Source organism: Physella acuta, unplaced genomic scaffold (assembly GCF_028476545.2).
Source record: "Physella acuta isolate Inbredline_101_S28 unplaced genomic scaffold, ASM2847654v3 ptg001278l, whole genome shotgun sequence".
Lineage (NCBI taxonomy): Eukaryota > Metazoa > Mollusca > Gastropoda > Physidae > Physella > Physella acuta.
In genome coordinates this window covers 18894-44793 of record NW_026732793.1, presented here as the reverse complement: position 1 = coordinate 44793, position 25900 = coordinate 18894, and the positions used below count along the sequence as shown (strand labels likewise).

General features: G+C 34.4%; 1 protein-coding gene across 8 annotated transcripts in view; it reads left to right on the top strand.

Moving 5' to 3' along the window:
- The first annotated feature begins 3720 nt into the window (after positions 1 to 3720).
- The window catches only part of LOC131957907 (leucine-rich repeat and calponin homology domain-containing protein 1), a 30306-nt gene continuing 8126 nt past the window's right edge, over positions 3721 to 25900 (top strand). The window contains exons 1-20 of one of the 8 annotated variants that reach the window (XM_059322741.1): positions 3721 to 3896; positions 6801 to 6945; positions 7338 to 7467; positions 8068 to 8173; positions 8345 to 8481; positions 8570 to 8706; positions 8916 to 9045; positions 10102 to 10887; positions 12265 to 12563; positions 13004 to 13093; positions 14026 to 14043; positions 16399 to 16617; positions 18143 to 18292; positions 19127 to 19396; positions 20113 to 20245; positions 20773 to 20889; positions 21301 to 21391; positions 21569 to 21657; positions 22033 to 22170; positions 22760 to 22837. In XM_059322741.1, the coding sequence (XP_059178724.1) occupies positions 3725 to 3896; positions 6801 to 6945; positions 7338 to 7467; positions 8068 to 8173; positions 8345 to 8481; positions 8570 to 8706; positions 8916 to 9045; positions 10102 to 10887; positions 12265 to 12563; positions 13004 to 13093; positions 14026 to 14043; positions 16399 to 16617; positions 18143 to 18292; positions 19127 to 19396; positions 20113 to 20245; positions 20773 to 20889; positions 21301 to 21391; positions 21569 to 21657; positions 22033 to 22170; positions 22760 to 22837 (3435 nt within the window). In that variant the 5' untranslated portion in view covers positions 3721 to 3724. Of the gene's footprint in view, positions 3897 to 6800; positions 6946 to 7337; positions 7468 to 8067; positions 8174 to 8344; positions 8482 to 8569; positions 8707 to 8915; positions 9046 to 10101; positions 10888 to 12264; positions 12564 to 13003; positions 13094 to 14022; positions 14044 to 16398; positions 16618 to 18142; positions 18293 to 19126; positions 19397 to 20112; positions 20246 to 20772; positions 20890 to 21300; positions 21392 to 21568; positions 21658 to 22032; positions 22171 to 22759; positions 22838 to 25900 lie in introns of all 8 variants that reach the window. The other 7 variants (XM_059322740.1, XM_059322747.1, XM_059322742.1 and 4 more) reach the window with 7 other exon arrangements.

The window sequence follows — 25900 nt, the reverse complement described above, 5'->3', positions numbered from 1 at the left end:
CAAAAATGATGAAATAGAGAGAATTAATAGCTTACATCACCCTACTTCTTTCTTCCCCCCCCCCCCCCACCCCATCATACTACTCTCCCTTCTCTGCACGCTACCAGTATTACGTGTGCCAGGAATAACCGTTGAAAGAATGCACTTAAAAAATTGTAGCCTTGCTCCAAGGTCGAGAGATTTCAAGGTTGTGTAACTCTCGTTATTCAGTCGACGGCGTTAATCTCCCCTTGATTGGAGCTGGGTGGGGAAGGGTTACAGGAAACAAGGAAGAGCTACAATTTTTTCTGGGGATGGGAGGAAAGGGGAGGGGAAGGCTCGATATTTAGCGAATATTACGTCAGTCATTTTACAGAAAGGTAACAACCAAAACTAACTAATAGATTTAAACACAATGAGAGTAAACTCATACTTAGTAATTATTTAGTTATCAAGTTGTTTTTATAAAACTTAACTGTCTTAACTCTTTGATATTTTTCAGGAGAATGATATTGTAAATTTGGCTGCATTTATTCAGTAATAAATTTTTCATTTACATTTAGGCTTACTTAATGTGTAGTCTCTGGCCTATACCTACCTCTCAGCTTATTTTCCAACCAAAATACCTACTATCTGTCTTTAAAACGCTATTAATTCATATAAAAAAATATACCATAACAGCACAAATACAAACACAAGCGTACACACGTATATATGCACGTATATAAACACAAAGAGACACAAACACACACACACACAGACGAGTACACACCAATGCCTGAGGTGGTCCGAAAGTGCCAAGAACTAAATCATGAGTTATCTCAGTAGAGAGATAACTCAGCTAGAAAGTGGTGAGATAAATGTGCTCTGCATGTTATCTCTGTGTCTGAACGAAGTAAACACTTAGTTACCGGGGCAACGTATTTCGGGAAAGGGTGTATAAAAGAGTTTTTTATTTTTATGTTTATCTTATTCATTCTATGTAGATCTAGGCCTTATTAAAAAAAAAAAGTATTGAGTTTATGTAACTTTTTTTTTTAACCTCAAAGAAAGACAACTTTTTTTCTCATTTCTGTGCTTGTCTAACCTGAAGTTAATGGACTTGGATCACACGACCTCGTCGTACTAAAAATGTGGCTTCAAGATTTTCGCGGAACAAACTTCAAACGGCGCCTGTGTGACAGAACAACGTACACCGCGCATGCTCCATTACCTGTTCCGGTGTGCATGTTTGTAACGGGCCACCGCGTGCGGTGATTGTGAGCACATTGTCATCTGGGGCTGGAGCCGCATGCTTCGCACCTCGTGACGTCACTCGCTGGTTCCGAGTCAGACGGCAGATGACGTCACCGGTAGTAGGTAGCTTATGAGCAGGCTTGTGCTGTGGCGCGTCTTGTCTTGGGGAAACAAGAGCCAGATGGCGTTAACGATCTGTGGAATTCTATATCAGGGGAGATCACTATGCACGCTGAACTGTATTGTACTACACTGTAAACTAGAATCGCTGAATCTCGAATAGGGCCTACAGACTTGAGACTAGTCGTATGATTGGGGGGAAAAAAGTTTTATTACTGAATTGTGTGATTAGCTGGATTCTTCTCGACTTCTTCTTTCTTCTTCTTCTTTATTAGTGTTGAAGGGGATCGAGATTTATCTGCCAGTATAAGGTTTGAACTCGAGACTTTGTTCGAATTTATCAACCATGAGCTTTTTGCCGACTAGACCACGCCTCCAACACAATTAAGCGTTACGTGTCAACTGTTTATGCGCCATTGAGGCCATTGACTCCGATTTCAGCCTGCTATTGTTTTTGGATTTGCTTCCATAGCCTTTGTCCAACCAAGAACAAACTACAAGGCAGTAGTTGTTTAATTTTTGTAGTTGTCTCTCCTAGAAGAGTGGCTTAATATCACCTTGAACAGTATACTAAACAATTTGAGTTAATGTAACCCTACTGTATACATTACGTTATGCATCTTATTTGGGTTAGAGGGGTGTTAGACTTGAAACGTCTTAACAGACTATATTGTTTTAGAATGACGAATACACCTACACTTTTATGATAGATCTACGAGTATACTTATCGCGTGTATTATCGTCTTTTTTGTTTTACCTCAAGCATTCCTCTTTATCGAAGAAATATAGAGGCCAATGACCGGGCAGCTTATTGATCGAGGTGCCATCACGTGGTTTACCATTGATTAGTGCTAAATGAGACTTCTCTTCTGCCTGCTTTGTCTGTTCCACTCTCCTCACCTTCTCTCGTTTTCTCCCTTTCTCTACCTAACGTATCCACATTTTCTCTCTCTTTAAAACTCATACTCCCATATTTCTCCTCCTCCCACTCTCTCTCTACCTTTCTACTATAACCTGCCTCCCTAACCCTCCTCTGCCATCCCCTCTCTTAAAACACACACACACAATAATGCATTAGACAAGATTAATATTTAGGTTTACATACACATACATTTTCTCAAGTTAATTACACTTCGCTGAGTTTACATTTAGCTAATTACTCTCTTCACTATTTCATCTTTTTTTTTTAAACTCGTCAAACATACCCACACTAACACCCTCACACACACACACCCACCCACACACCGTCACACACTCTCGTCCGTATTCCTTTAATAATGACCTCATTGTATTGACATGTGTATTAATAAAAAGCCATAGCGAGGAAAGACAAACACACACACAAACACTAGTTGACCAACTACCAAAGGCTAAGTTGTATTTCACCCCTAACAGACCACCCCACCAACCGACCCCCCCCCCCCCCCCCCCCATCTCTCCCTCTTGCCTCGCGCCATAAAATTTGCTCGCGGTCATGTGATGGCCATTAAATGTCAACAGTGGCCGATATGGTAATTACCAGACCCTCCCACCATGGCTGCCTTTAGTCCAAGCTCCACAGGTCGAAGTCGCTCATGCTTTTTTTTTTTTTTAAATAAGCAACAGAGGTTTATAATTTGTAACCTTTTGAAAAAATTATACACGTATCATGCTGACACGAAAGTTTCAGGCTAGAATCCGGGCTTAAGCCCCTTAGTCCACCCAGCTCTGATATCTAACTCGCGTTAGGGAAAATAAAGGAGACTGAGCATAGTGCTTGGAAGAAAATTTTAATTCGACTGAAAATTCGCTTTATTAATATTTATTTTAATTTTTTAAAAATCAATTTAAATTTTCACAAACCACATTTAAATAGTTTAGAAAACAAAATATTAGTAAGATTCTTACATAAATAGGCCTAATTAATTATAATTAATTCATTGAATTGATAACTAGATACATGTGATCCAAAAATAAATAAAAGGCTAAACCAGTACGCTGATCAGCTGAATAACATAACATTTTGGTTCCCGGGGGAATCTTTCGCCCTTTCCCTACTCCGCTTTACGACTTATTAAAGTTCTTCACCATCCCAGTTAATTTGTGTTTGGCCTAATCCAATGTGGGTTTTTTTTCTAAACTTTTTCCTTCAAATAAAAAATTATAATATTACAATTATTTAAGGTTGGAGCCAGATAATTTATGAGCGATGATTTGACTCGTGCATGAAATGTTCTATTTATAGTCGCTTATGAAACATGTCAGCGGTCAAGAGCCGAGAAACGAACCTGCTCGTTACCAATCCTCGCCTTTTTCCCCATTACATGACTCAGAGTGTATTGTATTGTGCGCATACATTTTGCGCATTCACAGGAAAACAAAACTTCCGCTGAGGAAGATGAAAAGTAAAATGGCGGCCTCTTATGGGTCGGGCTTGCAAAGCCCACCTCCAATAGGAAGGCCTGTTGATCGGGTATTTGAAGAAGCCCAATTTACTGGAGAGATTTATCTAAATGGACGAAAATTGAGAGATTATCCTAAGCTATGTAGTAAATACGATTTGAGTGATACAATACTTGTGGGTAAGTTTACGTGTAGCCGACGAGCGAGGCCTTCGATTTTCCACACATTCCCAATGAAGTCCGAGAATTCTGATTCATCTTGTGTTACAAATAAAATAGCTTTTCGCTATTTTATAAAGCAAAATTATTTCTTTGACACAATAAAAGAACTCATCTAGATCTCTAGGTCTATATTCAAATAATTGCAAATATGCCTATTGATTGATGTTTCATTAAAAAATTCATGTTTGAATAAAAATAAAATGTTTGTTTTGAGAACAAAAGTAAAAGGAACTTCATCCATAATCCATTGATTTGAATTCCAACTTTTTATTTTGTTGTGAAAAAAATTGGCTCAGTGGGCTTACAAACTCTACTGAGAAGCTAATCTAGATCAAGCCTAGTTGTTGTAATGGACATAACATCAATTTTCCAATCATTCCTATTTTGTTTGACAAAATTTTACACAGGTGTCCGATAATGGAATCTTCTTTAAAAAGGGGGTGTTAGGTTACTGGTAGTTAACTTTACTAAATACACACATGGCTGGCTAATGTCAATGCTAACCCTGTCCCTAACCGCAACCCTGGTCCTACCATACGCCTAAACGTAATTTCAAAACCATAAAATTAATCGAGATTACAATACTACTAACAACCCAACACACCTATTTTATGGAAGAGTCTATTATCGGACACCGGTAACTATAATCATCCAATATGGGAACAAAAAAACTAGCCCAAATTTAATTGTTACAAAAACACCTAGATCTAGAGATCTAGGCTTAACCATTTGAGCCCTGAGCTTCTGGCCTGAAAAATCTCTTCTCCCTCCCCCCCCCCCCCCCAACTGACCTTTTTAGGGAATGTATCTAAAACAGGCTTTCAATGCAAAATGAAGACTACACAAATATAAAAACTAGTCTAACATAACTTCATTAATCTAATAAACATTTGTGCATCAGTTCACCGCCAGTCCTCCCAACATGTAGACCCTTCTTTTAGTCTAAACTTTAGGTAGGTGTGGCAAAATTGCACCAAAATTTTAAACTTCACTTTTTTGAATGGCTTATGTTAGTATGCCATGTCTGGTAAGGAACAGACAATAATGACATTTTTGTTGTAGAGCTACTTTTTGTTTTACACGAGTATTCCTTTTGAAGCCTTAGACCAAAGAATGCCTTTAGCTCTGGCACTGTAGCTGCATAGTAATTCTTTGCATGATATTTGTCTGCTTACAAAAGTACTAGAAATTATTATCTAAAAACAATTCTGATTGGAATAATCTTGTCACTACTATTTATTTTCCGGTAAAATAAAATATGATCTGGTATGGGTTTTAGGCAGTATCAATATGCAAAGGTTCTATATTCTGCTGACATCCAAGTAAACACATTAGCAGGTAACCATCCTGTATCCAACTTGTTTGGTGCCTTGTTACGTCCCCTTCCACACCAGTTGTCTCTAGAGAGCCAGGACTAGGAGCTGTTTGTCCATTATCTGTAGCACTTGCTTTGTCAGACAAATGGTCATCAGAAACAGTTTCCAATTCAGACTGACAGTAATCTTTAAGTCCAACTCATCTTCAATGACTTGTAAAGTGTCGCAGGCCAATTTATCAGTCTTCCTGGACATGTAAATTTAAGACACAGATTGAAAAAGTAGTACCTGGGGTTCAAAGGGTTAAGGCCAAGGGTTAATACTGTTAGTTAGGCTAGGCCTAGTGAATCTAATAATTTACTTTGCTTAAGCTAATCCTAGTCCAAGATATTAGATGGGTTGAGGGGGGGGATGGCTAGTTAGTAAGTTAGTAGCATGTCTCACAACATTTTAAACTAATTTGTTATAAATTTAGGCCTACATATTGCACTGCGATCATATCAATTAGACCTAGATGTATACTAAATTATAAGTTAATGAAAAACCAGGTAGAGTCTCTTTTACTCAAACCATTTCCAGTAAATAATTTTAATAACTAACTTGTACATGAAACCTGGCCCATTTTTTGTTTAATATTTTTCATGTAAAATATGAAAGCAAACCTGATTGTTTTTAGATTTTGGTTAGTTACAGAAAAATTTAAAAACACTAAATTATTCAAATATATATGATCTTTAGAAAAGTCATACAATACAATACCCACAAAATTTTGTTTTTATTTTATAACAACAATGCACATGGTTTTTTAATATTTAAATAATAAATGGCAGCTCAAGAGTATTTCCTTTGAATGCCATTACTAAATATGTTGTGTAAGTGCACAGTCTACTGATTGTATGTATTCATCTCATTTAAAAAAATGTGTTTAGTATTATTCTGATATAGGATCAGCAATTTAGTCATTAGTCCACTTGACTTTCTAATAATAACTTTAGTGATTAATACAAGTAAACCATTTCTTTAGAACCTATTAGTGATTAATCATAATAAATAAACATTGAGAGCAGTAATTCATTTTTTTTTATAAATGAAATAATCCAGAGCTGAACAATATGTATTTTTAAAATTAAAGAAATAAAAAACTGGTAGGCCTATAATTAATGCAGGATTTTTTTTAAGTTTTGAAGAATTCGGTGGATAAACATATTCAAGTTTCTAAGCACTTATCTTTATTTTTGTTTCATTAACAAATGATCGTTTTGCACATGATAGAGCTAATTATTTTTTTCTCCATTGGGGCTCAGGCTGCAAATGCAAAATAATACATATTCAGGTGATCAAAGTCACCAACCTATACTTAACAATATGCAAATTGTCATAGCTTAGTTTAAATATTAAACTAATTATAAGCATGGTAACCTTTAGGTAATAATTATACTTTGCTTATTACATTGTAGTGCTGATTCAGGATAATGTATGTAGCCTACATCATTTAAACATGTTAGTTGATTAAGTAAATAATGATTGAATTATTGTAACTCTCCAGACATTTCAAGAAACCGATTGACAGAACTTCCCCATGAAGTGTGTGAATATTTGTTTGTTGAAAGAATCAACTGTTACCATAATGTCATCCGCTCCATTCCTGATGCTATTTCACAACTACAGACTCTTACACATTTAAATCTCAGGTTTGCTTCACCAGATTTTAATAATTTAACCCATTATGAAACATGTGAATTTGTTTTATTTGATTATCTGTTAAATGCAAATCATAATAGTTTTATATGTCTCTTAGTGTGTGCACTTTCGGAAATGTATTGATAAATAGCAGGCAGGTCTTATCAAACTCAAAACTATATTCGTATTGCTCAAGAACATTGACATTGAGTGACGATTATTCCACCAGAAAATAGCAATAGAATACCATTGTGGTTATGTGAATCATGCTGTAAAGTTGTAGTTATTTATGTTTTAAATTTAATAGGCTAAGAAATAAGATTTAATTTATGTCATCTTCTAATTAGATGGTGTTAAGATTATGTACAATGTTACACTATATAAATGAACCTTGTGATTTCAGTCGTAACCAGCTGACTGTTCTACCTACTGCCTTATGCTTGCTGAGTGCTCTTGAAGTACTGTCAGCAAGTAACAACAAGCTCGTCTCTCTGCCTGAGGAGATTGGGAAGCTTGAGAATCTCATGGACCTGGTAAAATATTTTTATTATATTAGATATTTTAATTTTTAGAGCATGGCATTCCACTCTAGCACCTGCCTAGCTGGATTAGAACCCACAAGTGAAGAAGATGAAACCAAAAGTGGTGGATATCATTGAAAGAGAGATGGGGGAGTCTGGATTTTCATGGCTTGAGATTTTCTTAAAAGCCACAGATTGTGTGTTAGCCAAAAGGAATAAGAAAAATTTGTCACACAGATGATTTAGGCTTGGAATGTAATATTGATTGGTAGGTCAAAAGATTACTTGAATAGATGGTTCATGCTCAGTTGCTAGACTCCATTGTACGCCCTTTTTCCACCCAGCTCTGATGAGTACATTCTGTACATGCGTAAAGTTTGGGAAAGTACAAACCCAGGTATTGTGCTCACCACACAACCCCTTCATAAGCTAGGTCATAAATATGTTTGTGCCTCATGATCATGAAAGTCACTTCCAAACTATGTACAATTTTGATTTTTACAAACTGAATAATAATTTAGGTATGGTTAATCAAATTTTGTAAATATCAAATTGGTGGTCAGGCTGGTCATTTTTGTTTATTGCCCTAACAAAATTTTATTTTTTCCTTAGGATGTCAGCTGCAATGAAATTTCTCATTTACCCTTACAAATAGGAGACTTGGTATCCTTGCGATGTCTCAACTTGCGACGCAACTTTCTTGTTGAATTACCTTTTGGTAAGACGCTTGGCATAGCTAATTTCTGCTTTTTTTAATGCACAAAATGTTGGATGTTATTCCTATTCCAAAAATGAAAATGACGTATTTTGTTGTTTTTTCTGTAGAAAACACTTGAAGTGAATATAAATTATTAAAGTTATTTCTAATGGCAAACTTGTTTCTGTTTAGAAATCAGTCGACTACAGTTGTTTCGACTGGATTTCTCTAGTAACAGAATTGAAAGAATTCCTACTGTCTTTCGTAAAATGGAAACCTTGGAACAATTTATTTTGGACCACAACCCATTATCATCACCTCCAGCCTATGTAAGTACTGCTTCTGTCTGTTGCTTCAGTTTAAGTCATTGTTTCAGCTCAGGAAGACTGAATTTATAAATATGATGAAACATTTCAGATATGCACAAAAGGAAGGCAGCACATTATGAAATACCTCCATACAGAAGCTATTAAAGAGGATAGAAAGAGGGGTATAATAATGAACAGTGATAATGATATGAAGCGATTTTCAAGGAAGTCATTACCACCACAACAGTAAGTGTGTTTATAGTTATATGTTTCTTACTTAAGATTTACAGTTTCTTAGTTAATTTAGTTTAATAAAAAGAAAAGTTTTCAAGAAATTTAGTGCTAATAAAAATAAATGTTTCCAAGAAATTTAGTGCTGTATCTGAAATTGACTGACATAATTATAAAAAATAATGGATGGTTTTTTTAAATTGTAATTTAAAATCTTTTTTTAGATCATCAGAAGAGTTCCGAACCATGCTGGGTGCTCCTGAATCCAAATGGAAAAGGCACACAGTCCTCAGCAATGATTCAGGCTACAGCACATGTGATGGAGCAGAAAGGAATGGGTGGCAAAGTGGAGAGGTAATGTGTTGTTTTTTTGTACTTGTACTCCAGTCTTTAGTTTTAATCAAACCACTAATTTTATTATTCTCAATCAATTGTGCTCAGCGTCTCACAGTGAGCTGATAGGGTTCATTTAGTTGACATTTTGCAGTCTTCAGTTATGTTATATTAACAAATAATTATCATCATTATTTTATTTACGTGTTTGCTTTTAAATGTTAATCTAAAACGGTTTACGTTTTATTTTCGGCTTTACATGATGTGTTAAATATTATTATTTTTTATTAAATGTCATTTTTAAGTGCTTTTTTTAATTTGGTTGTCAATTTAAGGTGTAAGTTATTTTAGGCGCTTCAAATTTGATGTGGCATGTTGCTGTGAGGTTTTAGGCTAGCGTGCTGGGGCTTATATTGATTAAGAATAGATTCTCCATTAAGTTATTGTTAAAGTTGCTAATGAAAAAATTAAGACAGCAGCATTCATCATGGATAGTTATCATGTCATATTACATTTCACAACGTTAGTTGATTTATTTAATTGTGTCAGTAACACTCTAATTCACTATCAAGCACACAGCTTAAGTATTTATTGATAATATATATATGTTACTAGGTTTCATTTTAGCACACACTTTCTTTTATATGTATTACTTATTTATTTTTTTTAAAGTCTGAAAAATATCCCAAAAAAAAACAACAATGGAGTTCGAATATTTCATTTAGTATGTCTTAATCAGTTAGTTTAGTGTCTTCATTTGCTTATTAATTTTATTTAGTTATTTTTATTTAGCATGTCATTACTAAGTGTTGTACTAATGTATGTTGTTTTTTTTTTCTTTTCTTTTTATTATCCCCATCTAACTGAACACTATCCCGACCATGAACGAACCCGTGCAACATAATGGCATTGATGATGACTTTATATCTTTGTGGTGTATGCAATACATCCATCACCATACATGCTGCTTCATGGCATGCGGCTTTTTTTTCTAACTGCACTCTGCCTTGTTCATCATTTCCTGGCATTTTTCCACCCATCATGCCAATTGAATGATGTGTGAAAAAAATATCATAGGTTTTTCCTTTGCATGACGAGAGCAATCGTGGACGAGGGGACAGTGAGGGCCAACAAGCACCAGCTCAGAGTTTCCCTTACAATCAGCAGCAGCAGCAACATCTTCATTATCATCACCTGCAGGGCTACAGCAATAACGCATCTAACGGCCTCCGGGGTGCTTTACACCCGCACGAGTTTCGTAATCAGGAACCTGTTCGGTACGGACGCATGTCACCTGTGGCATCTCATTTGAGTCAGCGGGGCCATTCGCAAGAGACCTCGAGCCACCCACTCCACCGTCCCCCGCCACACCCACACGCCCACATACCTACATCATCCAGCTACTCCACTCACACCTCCAACATGTACCCTCCATCACCGAGCTTACCATTCCGCAGCAGACCTGGTGCACCCAGTCCGTCTTTTACCAGCCAGAATAACAACAATCAAAACGCATTACACAATCGATCATTTAGCCCTCAGCCTTCAGAATCCGGCAGCATGCAGATGCGTCCTAGAAGCTCTTCTGACTACCCTACGAGACAAAATTCACAGTCTGAGAGTATAAGTTCAGAACATTCCACCTACCACTCTACTCGAGTGGCCTATGAAGCAGACAATCATGCAAATCATTTGTATCGCACACCGTCAAACTCGTCTAGTCTTAAAAGTGCTTCGCACTACAGCACTAGTTCTTTTCGCCCACCAAGTGAGTCAGAGCATGAAGGGGAGACTAGCCCTCCTCTTACTCCACCAACGCCACCTATAATTATGACAGGTGATATGGAGGACGAGTTTACTAGGGTCAGTCTAGTTATTTGCATTCATTTTTATTTCACCTCATTTGACCTATTCCCTGCCCTTTTAAACAGTTTTAATGTTTAATAACAAACCATTTTTTTGTTCAATATGGGACTTTGCACTTACAACTGAATCATCTGCACTTGTATCGACAGTACATATATATATAGCTTTTGTTTTTCTTTACTGCGATAACTACTGCTATTTCTCCCTAACACAATATTATTAAGCTAAATCTATTTATATCAATTTTCGCACAAGGTTTGTTATTTTTTTGTTAGCATTCAAATAGACCTGCCTATATGAACTTAAATCATGGGTTAAGCAGGCATTACATTTTTTTCTTTGCTTTTAGTTCACTATTAAACAGGCATTTAGATGTAGATTGGTTATTGTTTGTTGCTGTAGTTAAAACATTGCTTCCCCAGACAAACGTAACAACAAGCTTTCATGTTTAGATTGGGATTATGGTACATTGCTGCAGTTAAAACATTACTTGTTTTACAATCGTTTAGCAAGCTTTCAGGTTTAGGTTGATGATTTTGGTACATTGCTGTAGTTAAAACTTAACTTTCCTAGATAAGCTTCTGGCATGAATTCTAGATTGAATTAAAGCATGGCGCTTAGCCCTTTCTTAAAACAACTAATTAGGAACTTCAGCCTTAGTATATGCTTAACTGCTTTACTCAACGACTATTATTTATGCATCATGGAAGTTACCTTTCAGATGGTTATTTGGTTGCTGTGATAACCAGGATGTTTAGTTATTAACTTTTTTTATCTTCATTGAAACAAGTCTGTCTTTCTGACAAAGTACAATAGATAAATACAAAAAATGGATTATGTTAGTGTAAGATTCAGCCTGTCTGGTGTACAGGCAGATAAAACTTTGTATGTTCTGCTTGATGAAGAAATTTATAAAATTAAAGTTAACTAACATATCCTGTTAAAATCTGAAACTTTAATTCAAACCACAAAATAGTTGTGTTATTTTAAAATAGGCCTTCTAGCTGTTTTCTATTATATATCCTCCAAGCCTTAGTCTGGTTTTTGTTACTTTTAAAAAAAAATTTCTAGTGATTCTTTTCAACTAGGTTTTTAATAACAATTTAATATACTCGAGCTTTCCTTTTAAACTTTTTACAACAGTCTTTATTATATCCATAACCAGCTTTTTAATTTAATCACATACCTCACCCCTAATGACATTTTGAAAGAAGATTCCATGCGTTTGTAAAATATAAACATAGTTATTCATCATTGTCTATAACATACATTTCTCATTTCCATTTTAGCAAATAAATGGTCATTATTGTAGTTTAAAGTTAATTTTGAAAAACAGAATTGCTTAATGTTTGTTTTCTTGACTATGCATATCAGGAGCTTAAGAGACAGAAAGCTGAGTATGAGAGGAAGAAAAAACACGCAGAACAAGTGAGAGTGAAGCATTTAGAAGAGGAGGAGGAGAGGGAGAAGGAGGAGAGGAGGCGAGCAGCATTGAAGTTGTTAGAGGAACAAAAGCTTTTAAAGGAGAGAATGGAGGAGCAGCGGAGGCAGGAGGAAGCTCTTTTACAAGAGGAGAGACTCCGGCTAGAGGAGGAGAATCGGAGGAGAGAGGAAGAAGAAGAGGCAGCCAGACAGGGAGAATTACTGCGACTACAAGAAAGTGTTCGCAACCAGTAAGTTATTTTTTTAAATTCCATATTGTAATACTCCATGAAAACACTTAAACATAATTTTATTTATTTATATTTTTTCTTTTATCTATCCTTTGTATCATATCTTCTGTATAAATATAATTGCATTTTATAAGAAGTAAGTGTCAGATTAAAATCAGATCCATTTGTATAAACACATTTATTGACATTGCTGATTGAAGTATGTAGGCATCTATTTTGGAATAGACATTCTTCTCATCCATGGATGTCAGTTTATTAAATGGTGAGATGAATGTAAATAACCAGTAGAAGAATTCGCATCAATTGTTTGGATAATTGTGTTTTTTAGCCAAAACTCCAGATACCAATTACTTTAGCTATCTTGTGGCATGTCTTTTAAGGGATTTACACTGGTGCTCTCTTTTAATTTTTGTTTAGGATGTTTTCTCTTCCATCCCCAGAAACACAGAGGACAACAAGCTGAGGCAACTCAATGAAATCCAGAAACCCACAGAATCAAAACCTGCAGACAGAAATAAAATCACCAACAAGTATGTGAATGCATGTTTAAACTTCAATAACTTAACAACTTTAACATATGTATATGTTTTTTGTGGTCAGGTCTTTCTGATCATATCATCCTAAAAAAATACTAAACTATTGAGAGATTAATAATATTTATATAACCTTAATCTTGCTAATTAAAAACTTGATAATTTCAAATATCCTCTTTCTAGTGATAAATGATATTTATAAATATAATTGTTATAGTGTAAATATTTACACTATATTTATACCAATTAACTAATATTTTAGCAATGTCTTTCTTGTAAGCATACTATAAATGGTAAATGTTGTAGTACTGATCTATATTTATAAATATCATTTGTTACTGATATAAAATATATTTATAAATATTTCTAAATATTCACTTAAGTAAAACAAAATGATACTTTTTGTTTACTGACCAACGAAAACTATAAATATCATCTCATCTGTTGCTCAACTGCTATTTGTAAATATGAACTGATGTTTCAACTGGTGAATTGATATTTATAAGTAGCAATTATGATCTTATAATCTGATATTGTTGGATTAGGTGTTTTATTACCCTCCTTACCCCTCTGTTTATGATTGGTAGAAAGAAAAAGAACATCCTTGTTGTGTATGTACTGTGGAAGAATCTGCTTTAAACATCACCCTTTCTAGTCCCACCAGCAGCTCATAGCTTGTATGCTTATACAAGACAGTCAGATCTTAACTGTACCCTGTGACACACATTGATAAGATACAGCAGAAACTGCATCATGCTTACGACTCATGCAATATGTCATAGGCATGTCCAGTTATTTTTATCTTCATTTGCCCTCCTACCCCTTACACTTTAGTGCATGTGGTTTGTTCAAACTTATTGAAATACCAATTAAACTGCAGACTGAATTATTATTTTTTTCAACTTTTCTGTTTTAAAAAAAAAAAAAAGAAATGTGTCGAAGTTTGGGTATGTCTTATTTCAGCATGAATCTTTTTAAAAGTTTATCTTTCTCTATTCTTGCTTTATCCCTCTGACATAGCCCAGCTTTAGTATTTACAAGAGCATGCCATAGATTTAAATAACAAGATTTGTTTATTGCAATACAGTGTTGTATCTAATTAAGAATAAGAATTTATCTTGACAGTTAATTAATCCAATTTTTCAATTAACTTGTAATTAAATTAAATTAAATTAAATTAAATACTTTGTTAAATTTGAGAATAGTAAAAGTTAATTCGGTTTATCAGTATTTTTTGTTTAGAAGTGAAATTTAACCTGCTTTAAAGATGCTTTTTGTCATATAACAACATATAGGCAGTTACTGCAGAACAAAACAACTCACGTTAGCTAGTAATACAGTGGGAAAATATAATTTTACCTACTAGCACAGTACTAAGGCAGTGGGTATCTTAAACACACATGGCAAATTCTTTCCATTAAATAATAAATACCATTGGCAAAGATGACTATACCGTCATTCCATTTAACGCACTTGGCAAAATCTACCAGTGCCATCACTCCATTTAACACACTTGGCAAAATCTAACAGTACCATCATTCCATTTAACACTGGGAAAGTATAACTATACCATCTCTCCATCTAACACAGCACTGTTGCATCTAACACAGTTTCTAGCTATAACTACAACCACAACTTTTTAGTGATTGTGGCTTTACCTTATCCACTCTATCCTTATTTACTCTATTAGACCTTTCCTTCTCTATTATTATACCTTTCCATTATTCATCATCATTTCCCATTCATGCCCAAGGCAGATGAAGTTGAGTTTGTCTGCTTCAGAGACTTTGGCATATGAAAGGGTAGCATGGTCAGCACTATGCCCAGCCGCCTTTACCTTTCCCTAACTTCAATTAGGTACCAATCAGAGTTTTGGTGGACTCAGGGAAGTTCCAGTGATTTGAACCCAGTATCGAACTTGAGACTCTCAGGTTAGCAGCCGAGCTCTAGACCGCGCAGTCCCATATTTCCATTATTATACCTCTTTCTCTATTATACCTTTCCTTCTATATTATAATACCTTTCCTTTTCTATTATTATACCTTTCCTTTTCTATTATTATACCTTTCCTTCTTTATTATTATAGATTTCCTTCTCTATTATTATACCTCACAACTTTCTACCACATGTATCATCTAGTCACTAATCTATTCTTTATCCATGTTTCCATAGTGTACTTGATAGCCATCATTATGAGTGATAGATACCATTGATGCTTACTAACTTCCATTTGTATTGCCCATCTATTTAGTTTATACATACCATTCCCCATCCTTAACCAATTCCTGCCATATTCTCAGCCCTTACTAACATTTCTCAAGTCGTTTTACCTCTAGAATTATGTTTTTACTCTATTCATGTCCAAATCTATATAACAAGTCTTTAGAACAATAAGGATTGGCCCACTTGTAGAAAGATTTACTTCTTGGTCAAAATATTAATATTGACCAATGTCCAGTTAATAATTGGACTTGTTGGAGGTTTTTCTTTTAATCTGTTATCCTTGCATTCTGGGATAGTGTACAAAAATGTGAATCTCTTTGAGTAAATTGTTCTAGAACACCCTTGAGTTGAGTTTGCCAAATATAAAAAGCTTAAAACCTTGTTATGTCTTACCTTAACTGTACAAAGTTGTCTAGAACCTTCCCTTATATGAATCATAAGTGGCTTTGGGTAACCATATTTATTATTTATAACCCACACCTCTAACCTTTGGTTCAATATTTCATGAGATAAATTTATTTTTATTAAAAAAAAAACATGTAGTCATTTTATTATGATAAGATGTTTAGTAATGTAAATATGTCTACTGTAAATAGTTGAATAAATTTGAAGCATTTTCTGGTTTTGGTTTATATCTCAACTGAGGAAGGGGGGTTGTATATAGAGTGGAGGTGATAAAGCTTTAGTCATTGTATTGTGTACATATCATTAACACACATGTGGTGGCTCGTTTCAATGAATGTTGCTGCTGCTGCCTACTGCAACAGAGCAGTTTCATACTAATGCTACAGTAATTGCTTAGTTAGTAAATTTAACCATTTAGTGCTTTACTTACATTTTAAAAAAATGTAATTTACATAATTATTTTATAATTTAAAAAAAAAAATTAAAATTATATTTATAATTAAATAAATTTAAAATTTAAACACCTTATAAAATAGTTATAATAAATATGTTATTTTGATATGTTATACAAAAATTCTACATAAGGTATGGATAGCTGAAACAGGCCACCAAACATGAACAAATAGATTAGATTTTGCTGACTTTGATTGTTTTTCTGTTGCTCTTTGTTCTAGCTATTACAGCTACACCCAGCCCAACTCCCACCCTCGCCCACCCCCAACACACTCATCCTCCCTCCATCAGCCACCACAACCACCCACATCTCTGCCCCTGCATGGCTTATCAGCGCCCCTGAGCCCCTCCCAGACATCGTCATCTACATACCCAATGCCACAGCAGACGCAGCACCAAAGGACAGATAGTAACTACATCCTAACTGAAAATGAGTATAGGTATGATTTGGAACAGTTTGCTATTTAAAACATAGGCATACACTTTGATTGTTCAGTGGTTGAACATAGAGTGTACTTTAGTCTGTGTTGTTTCTTTTGTGTTTTTATTCATTTGTGCTAATTAATAAGTTTCCAGCACTCAGATTCATTATTTCATCTCAACGTACATTTTTATAAGAAATTTTCTTAAACCATCTTTTGAATATTCTTATTAAATTTAAGGAGTTTATTTATTGAGAAATATCCTCTCATTAATTTTTTTTTAACTTTAATTATACATTTTTTTATGTTAATATTAGTTTTATGTTGTTTAGCATAGATTTAGTTTTATATTGTTTTTGGGGTTCTTTTTTTTGTAATGTTTTAACTCTTAGAGTTAGTCAAATTCTTGTAAATGACACCGATCTATTTAGTTATGTTAGTTAAATTATTTTGTTGTGTTTGTGTTTTAGTTAGTTTTTGGTTGATAGTTTTATTTTTTATTTTTTGCTTTAGTTGTGATCTATTTTTGTTGTATTTTGTTGATTACTTTTATCTCTTGTTTCAACATGAGATTTTTTATTCTGTATTTAGTTCTAGGCTGACACTGTTTTTCTTGTCCTAGTCTAACAGTAGCAATACTAAACAAGTGCCAGTTGTCATTTTCTTTACTCTTGGATTAGCATGCTCTTCTGATATAGTGAAGTAAAAGATGAGAAAATAAACAAAGGTTTATAACTGGATGACTATGTTTTCTTGACTGTTAGTTAAATCAACTCTAAAAAAATGGCGTATCAGGAATATTTTAAGTAGTAACGTTCAATGGGTTGTTGGTTTTTTATTGGTTTTTAATTTTTAATCCTATCCCAAGTTACTTTTAAAGAATAGTCATCATGCCATATCCATAAATTTTTTTTCTTCCATCGTACCATATTTTTGGTGTTGTCTTTTTCTTATTGTGTATAAAGTTTTAATGGAAAAGTCATCTTTGAGCTTTCTTATCAGCTGGTGTGGTAGCATTTTTTTTCTATGTTGTACCCTAGATGTTAATTTTCTAATTGTAGATAGGCAAGTGTCTTGTGTGCTGTGAAACTTTGTTTCATCAATAGGATATATGCAGTTATAATATTTATATAAGAAATATAACTATACATCTGTTTACATTTGCAACTATTGTAAGTTTTTTAAATATCTTATTTATAAAGCCACAAAAAAAGCTATCATTAAAATATCTTAGTATAATAATTTAAAAATGAAAATAAATAATATTTTTATATATACCTGCATGGATGAATACTTAACACGCTGGGTTGGCTAGAGATTAACAAGTTGTAATGGTTTAGTCTTCAGCTACATGCATATGGCATTTTTATTTTGGTTGAATTTGCTTTGTGAATGACTAATTCTAGCTTGCATTAGCAGAATGATGGCCAATTATAGGCTGCTTACATACTGAATGCTTTTTATAAAAGATATTTTTTTATGATTACAATGAGAAGTGAAAATGAAAAGCATGTAACATAAACCACCTTGCAACGTCCTACAGAAATGCTCTCAGCTCCCAAAGCTTCAAAGAGCAGCGAAGGCTTGCCACCAGTAACCAGTATCGACGTGCCGCGTCTGATACCCTCAAGAAGCCCGGCCAGCCATCGCCTAACTCGCAACACGTGGACACCCTTAACTATATCAACAGAAAGTGAGCATGTCAAACTTGAAATCCCGCTTGTGTGAATTTTCTTTTATTTTTTTGCTTTGTTTGCTAGGTTTTTGCCCTACACAATAAACCGAATCAAAGCTTCTTTTTTTTTCCTTGGTCCTTACTTGATGTTCCATTCTCTGGGGTTATTACTTCTGTTGTTTTTTTTTCCAAATTTTATAAATCAGTAAAATTATCTACTTAATAGATATTTTCACAAACATCTTAATAATTTGAGTCTTGAATTTGTTCAGTTTCTAATTTAAGGAGATAATTTAAATTAAAATAATCTATTCCTTGTTGTTTTTTTTTTAACCCTAGTTTGTTTTTATTTATCAATTGTGATGGCTAGCTTGTTTTATACGGGGAAGTTTTTTGTTTTTTTTAAATTTGATCAAACCTTATTCCAGTCACCTTGCTTGTGTGAAGTTTGTTTTGGCCATTTAGTTTTATTTTCTGCTGTTCACAATTTTTTTTCAATTTGATCACAAAAGCACCTACTTAAACACGGCAATACAATGTGTATTCACTTAGCTTTATCCAACACAACATACAGCACCCAAAATAGCTGTTTATTTATGGCAGTGCGAGTGTGTGTGTGCGCTACACATACTATGTCTAAATTATTTACTATTTTATTATGTATGTATACACCTGCGCTGTCCAAATTATCCTGCACAGCCTTATTTCTCCTTACTTATATAATTTCTCTATCAATTGGTGTGCTTTTTCCTTCAATTTTCATAAGTTTGATGTGAATTTTCCTCTTTGTTATATCCCAACCCCCTTATACTCTGTGCTTTCAATTCTAATGCCACCTCCCCAAAATTTCAGTGGTGTCTCTGAGAACTCAAGACAGTCCAGCACCTCCACGACCCCCTCTGTCTCGCCCAGCCCAAGCCCTCGCAATTCTGTATCTCAGCTTGCTAAGCCCACCAGCCCCAGTGGCTCCATGTCTCAGCTGGCCAAGCCCAGCAGCCCCATGGGCTCCATGTCCCAGTTAGCTAAGCCCACAGGAAACAAATCTTCCGTGCCTCGGGCCAATGGCCCGGCCACTGCCGGCCAGAACCAGGCGGTCAGGAGGACAAAGATAGCTGGGGACAGGTAGTTGTTCATGTTGTCCACGTGAATAGATTAGATAAGGCACTCAGTGTTCTGATGTCAGACAGTCGAAGAGTTTTGGTTACAAGTTTATCATTAGCTATTGTACACACTAGATATGTATATACATATAAATATTTTGGATGTGGTAATAGCCTAGTAGCTGGGTGAATGAGGACTATTTAAACAATATTAACAACTGTATCTGTATTTTAGTGCTGTGTTTATTTGAAAATTTCAAAGACTGTTTTACAAAAAAATTTGGTACATAAATTTATCTTTGTGAACCATTTTTATCAAACTAAGCTTTTTTTCTATCTAAACTAGCTTTTTTTTTTATTAAAAAAAAATCAGTAATTGCTTTTTATAATTTTTTTGCTAGATGTTATTTTTATAGTGCTATTTTTATTTCCACTAAGATTTTAACTTTTTTTTTTCAAAAAAGTGCTGACGTACATTATACCACAAATATCAGTCTAATAATGCCAAATTAAACTTAATATAATTACTAAACTAACACTTACTGAAATATTAACTATGTCTAGTTTTTTATATATTTAAATATAAAATATAAATTGCAATTTAAAATTAATTGCATGCAATTTTAACTATTTATTTCTTATAAAATAAATTATTTAGACACCAATTTATAGTAATTTATTTTTTTATAGATTCCTTAAAATATTTTTAAAATTGTAACCTTTGACTTCTGCGAACAGTTCAAATGCATCTAGTCCAACAACCGCACGCTCAGCTAGAACAGCCGGTTCAAGCAACTTAAGGCCACAGGGAACGACGACCTTGAACCCTGCAGCAAGCAACATCAGACGCAGTAGCAACAGTAGCACTACAGTAAGACTTCTTTCATGTTCCCTCCAGTGCTGTTTTATTCTTTCATACAGTTTTAAAACACACAGAACTGTATAGCTGGACATAGTGCAATCTCTTTTTTTCTCATGCTGTCAATAAACTTTAAAATAACTTAATTAAAATTCTATTATCTTTTTATGTTTGGATAGATTAAATATTTATGTATTATCATTTTATTATCATTTTTATTATTATCATGGACAAACATTGAAATATGTGTGACCTATACATTTAAACACTAATTCAAACTCCAAAATTGACTTGGGCACTTGTAAAATGGCTGTTACTGTTGTTTTTAGGCCTGTTTATTTACTTTACAAGTAAGTAGACTTGGTAGACACTATGGTTCTCTTTATTTTTTTGTATCCCCCGGATTCCAAACCAATTAATTTTTTGTATCCTCAGAATGATTCCAAACCAATTTATTTTTGCAGCCTGAGGATGATTAAAAACCAGTATATTTTTTGTATCCCCCGGATTCCAAAATAATTTATTTTTTGTATGCTCAGGATGATGATTCCAAACCAAAGAAAGGGCCAACAACTCCAACCACAGAAACCTCTCGCATTAAGTCTAGACTGGAGGAACCAAAACAGAGAGGCTCCATACCAAACACAGCACTGAAGGTAACACACCCTCACACATTTCCAGCATTAGCTTTCTTGTTTTTTTAAACTTAAGTTTGACTTGTATTTTTTGGTTTGCATTTCTTAAAACCCACCCTACAAGTTTGATTTGTTGTTCTAGTTTCTTTTGCTCCTACTTGCTCCTCCCCATCTACAAATTAGGCTACAGACATTTATATATTGATTCATTTATGTTTTATTAAATTACAGTTTGTAAAATGAACTATGATTTGTCTTGTTAGGTTATATTTCTTAAAGCCATTCTACAATGTAGACTAATAACAATTGTTTTTGTATCATGTTTCTGGAAACCTGAATCTTCAACTTCCTACCTTTTTAATATTGTTAACCTATAATTCTTGAAAACGCAGCCAACAAACTTTACTAATTACATTTGAATGGAATATACAGAAACCAGGAGTGCCTGAGAGTGTTGATACAAACAGACGAATCCAAACCAGACCCCCCACCAACAACTTCGGCTCTGGGAGAGGACGTGTGGGTGAGTCTACAGTCATTTTGTTTTCCCGACTGCCTTTTTGTTCACAAAGTTAGCACATTGCTGCTCGTATTTATACTTAGACTTTCTCTAATATTTATTTACATTGGGGAGCTGTTAGGTATACTAAGACATTTTGTCACAGATATGTAAAATACTAACATTTAGTTTGTTTTATAGGTCCAAAAACAATAGAGGATCCTGGTGTGGTGAGGAGAAGAGAGGAAATGCATAGAGAGGAAGCTGAACAGATGGACAGATTAAGACAAGTAAGTATACATTATACTTTGATTCTAATGCTCGTCAACTTATCATTCATATCACTTGACTAGCATTACATAAGAACCCCTAAGGGAAGAAATAAATACTTAAAAGTGTTATGGAAAGATAGTTTTTAAAAAAAGATGCTTCTTGCTACAATCGTGTGAGAGGATATTTGCAAATGTTTGTGTCATGCTTCCAATATTGTATTTAAAAAGGAAGTATTTTCATCAGTAAGATAAAATTTTATTTAAAAAAAGGAAATACTTTATGAATATTGTTTTATTTTTTTTCACCCATGTTTTAATAAGCAAAGTCTTTTTTGAAGTATTTGGAGAGGAGAGAAAATTATGCTGTATTAAATAATTGTTTTCCCATATCAGACTATAGAGACAAGGCTTCGAGTGACACTGCCAGACAATTTGGCAGAGGCACTCAGAGATGGAGTGGTCCTTTGTCATCTGGCCAACCAGATACGTCCTAGATCTGTAGGAAGTATCCATGTACCCTCTCCTGCTGTTGTAAGTATCCATTTTAACTGTTTCCATTTTATAATCTTAGCTGTTTGTATTTTCAGTGGCCATTTATTAATTAAACTCATTCCTACCAGCATTTTACATGCTTTATTTATTTATAATGGCATAAAAGTTGAAAGACCATTTAAATAGTAACAAAAGTCAGTACATTTTTAGTCTACATTTGTTCTTATTGAATACACTAGAATTATATATTTCCCAAAACTCTGGGCATTGTTATATTTTATATTTAAAGTAATCTTTTTTTTATTATTATTACTTTATTCAAATTTATGCTATGAAAGTGGGGTAGCTTCCCTTTGCTGTACCTATTGTGTTTCAGTTTTATATTTTAACTGTAACCATTTTATCTTATCATATCACTTAACATTTTAACTGTTAAATCAAATGTTAAATTTATCCATTTATTATTTACCTTTATACATTAGTCATTACTATTCCTTTCAAACTTACAATAGTTTCCACCAAAAAAGGATATTATTAACATCACTTAAAAATATTTTTCGTACTTACATTTTTAAACATCTTGATGAGCAGATTTCAGCAAGTTTTTAAAATTGTGATCATTCCACAGCCTAAACTGACACTAGCCAAATGTAGAAGAAATGTAGACAATTTCTTGGATGCTTGTAAGAAGATAGGAGTCGATCAGGTATGTGCACTATATTGTAATGGAGAATTTTATATGGGTGTCAAAAAATGAAGCCTAAAATGCTGACTTAATTATGTTGAACAAACTAACAACTGGGAAAAAAATCCATGAATGGAAATTTTGGCAGTTGTTTTATCTGGCCAACCATAAATGATGTCACACAGCATCTCCACCAACCCACAGCATTGTACTTGTTGCAGTGAGCCAGACCTCTCTGGTATAATGGCATTCAAATTCACCCCCTTAAAAAAAATTTGCTCAATATTTATGTAGCCTACTTTGTATCATTTTTTAAGAAAAAATAACAAGATATTGCTATCCTTCTGTTCTGTGTTATTATTATTATTATTATTATTATTATTATTATTATTATTAATTCCCCAACTGTATTCTTTCTCACCTCCCCCTCCCTATTTGCACTTGTGTGACACCAGGTTTGGTTGACCCTTTACTGTTACAATTGTTGAATCTAATGTTCTGCATGTTGTTGTTACTTTCCTACTGAAGCACATCATTTTCACATTCAAGTCTTCTGGATGATCATTTAGTTTGACTGTTTATTATGTTTCATTATTGTCATTATGCTAAATAATATTGTTTAAGTGTATTTGGTTTCAAGTAGTCACACATAAGGAATTTATATGTATACTGTTTGGTATAATTTTACGCTTGTAAAAGTTTACAAAGGGAAATGGATTAATTAATAGCTGGTGATAAGATTTTTTTAAAGATATAAATGTTTTAATTTCAAAACGTTTTGTCAATTGTAAGTTGTATTTTTTATTTTGTAAAAATCATTCCTTACATTTTGAAACTGAAATGTAATTTTTTTTTATTAATTTTTCTATAACAAACAACTTTTAGATATCTTCTGATTGCTACTTTTAAAGAGAAAAATGTGTTTTTGTGTTAGCTTATCATTTTTTTTGTACAAGTCCTTTATTGTAAATGTTTCAAGTTTTTTTTTTCATATTTTTAACCTACTGCAACACTGTATAATAAAGTTAGAGCCTTTGAACAAACTATTTGGTTGTAAATTTCTATCATATTATGGCTTACAAGCTGCTTTTTGCTTTTGATGTAAAAAATAAAGAAAAAAATCTACATAATAGCACAGGAAGTTTGAAGTAAATAGGACAAATAAACTTGACAAGAAATAGTAAAACTTGCCTATTTGATTTTTCGAAGGGTTTTTGTAGTTTTATTTTTTGCTTTTCTGAAGTAGGCTAGTCATTAATGAAAGTTCATTTGTTGAATCACCTAATCTTGAAAGTTAAGCAATAAAATTTCAAAATCATTTTCTGTAAGAGTTCATTAAATCTTTTATTTTTTATGTTTATTTTATTTTACCTCCTTCCACCTATATTGTTTTGTTTTTTTTAAATAGATCCAACATTTATTATCTTATTAATAACTGAATATGTTAGGAACAATAGTTTGCATTTTGGAAATTCCTTCTAGTTTTTTTTTTTTGTTGTTTTTATTTATTCTGTATCCAGTGGTTATAGTATCCTCAGGTTCTCAACGCCACAATGTTGTACACTTTTTTCTATAGTATTTCCAGTTATAATTTATTTGTTTTTCAAAAAATCTTTTTTTTTTCTGTCTTCTCTATTTATATTTTAATTAGACCCATTTATACAAGTTGAGGACCTGTGATCTCAGTAGAAAATTAAAGTAGTCTTTCTTTGAGTGGTACCACTTTGTTTTTTATATATACTTCATCATTGTAAAGGTGAATGTTGAATTTTCTTATGCTTTTTATGAGAATATTGTCTTAAAATATTGGTCCTAAACTAATTTTTAATAATATTCTTTTTTAATTTCATTTGGCTATGTATTTTAATATTTTCCATATAGAACATTGACTTTTTTTAGAAAATGGACTAAAATAAAAAGAACATGTGTCTCACATATTTTCAAAGATGATTTTAACCTGTTATAAGGTGAAAAATTCTTTGCTTTATCACACTCTACCTTAGTGCTACAGTATGCACTACCCACATAGAACTACTGGCCAATATGCCCTGCCCACATTTAACCACTGCTAATGATGCCTTACCAATAGCCACCATGTCCTACCTTAGTCTGACCACCAGTACCTGCCCTACCCTAGTCTGACCACCACATCCTACCCTAGTCTGACCACTACCTGGTCTACCCTAGTCTGACCAGTACCTGCCCTACCCTAGTCTGACCAGTACCTGGTCTACCCTAGTCTGACCAGTACCTGCCCTACCCTAGACTGACCACTACGTCCTACCCTAGTATGACCAGTACCTGCCCTACCCTAATCTGACCAGTACCTGCCCTACCCTAGTCTGACCAGTACATGCCCTACCCTAGTCTGACCAGTACCTGCCCTACCCTAGTCTGACCAGTACCTGCCCTACCCTAGTCTGACCAGTACCTGCCCTACCCTAGTCTGACCACCACATCCTACCCTAGTCTGACCAGTACCTGCCCTACCCTAGTCTGACCAGTACCTGCCCTACCCTAGTCTGACCAGTACCTGGTCTACCCTAGTCTGACCAGTACCTGCCCTACCCTAGACTGACCACTACGTCCTACCCTAGTCTGACCAGTACCTGCCCTACCCTAGTCTGACCAGTACCTGCCCTACCCTAGTCTGACCAGTACCTGCCCTACCCTAGTCTGACCACCACATCCTACCCTAGTCTGACCAGTACCTGCCCTATCCTAGTCTGACCAGTACCTGCCCTATCCTAGTCTGACCAGTACCTGCCCTACCCTAGTCTGACCACCACATCCTACCCTAGTCTGACCAGTACCTGCCCTACCCTAGTCTGACCAGTAACTGCCCTACCCTAGTCTGACCAGTACCTGCCCTACCCTAGTCTCACCAGTACCTGCCCTACCCTAGTCTCACCAGTACCTGCCCTACCCTAGTCTCACCAGTACCTGCCCTACCCTAGTCTCACCAGTACCTGCCCTACCCTAGTCTGACCACCACATCCTATCCTAGTCTGACCAGTACCTGGTCTACCCTAGTCTGACCAGTACTTGCCCTACCCTAGTCTGACCAGCTACCCTAGTCTGACC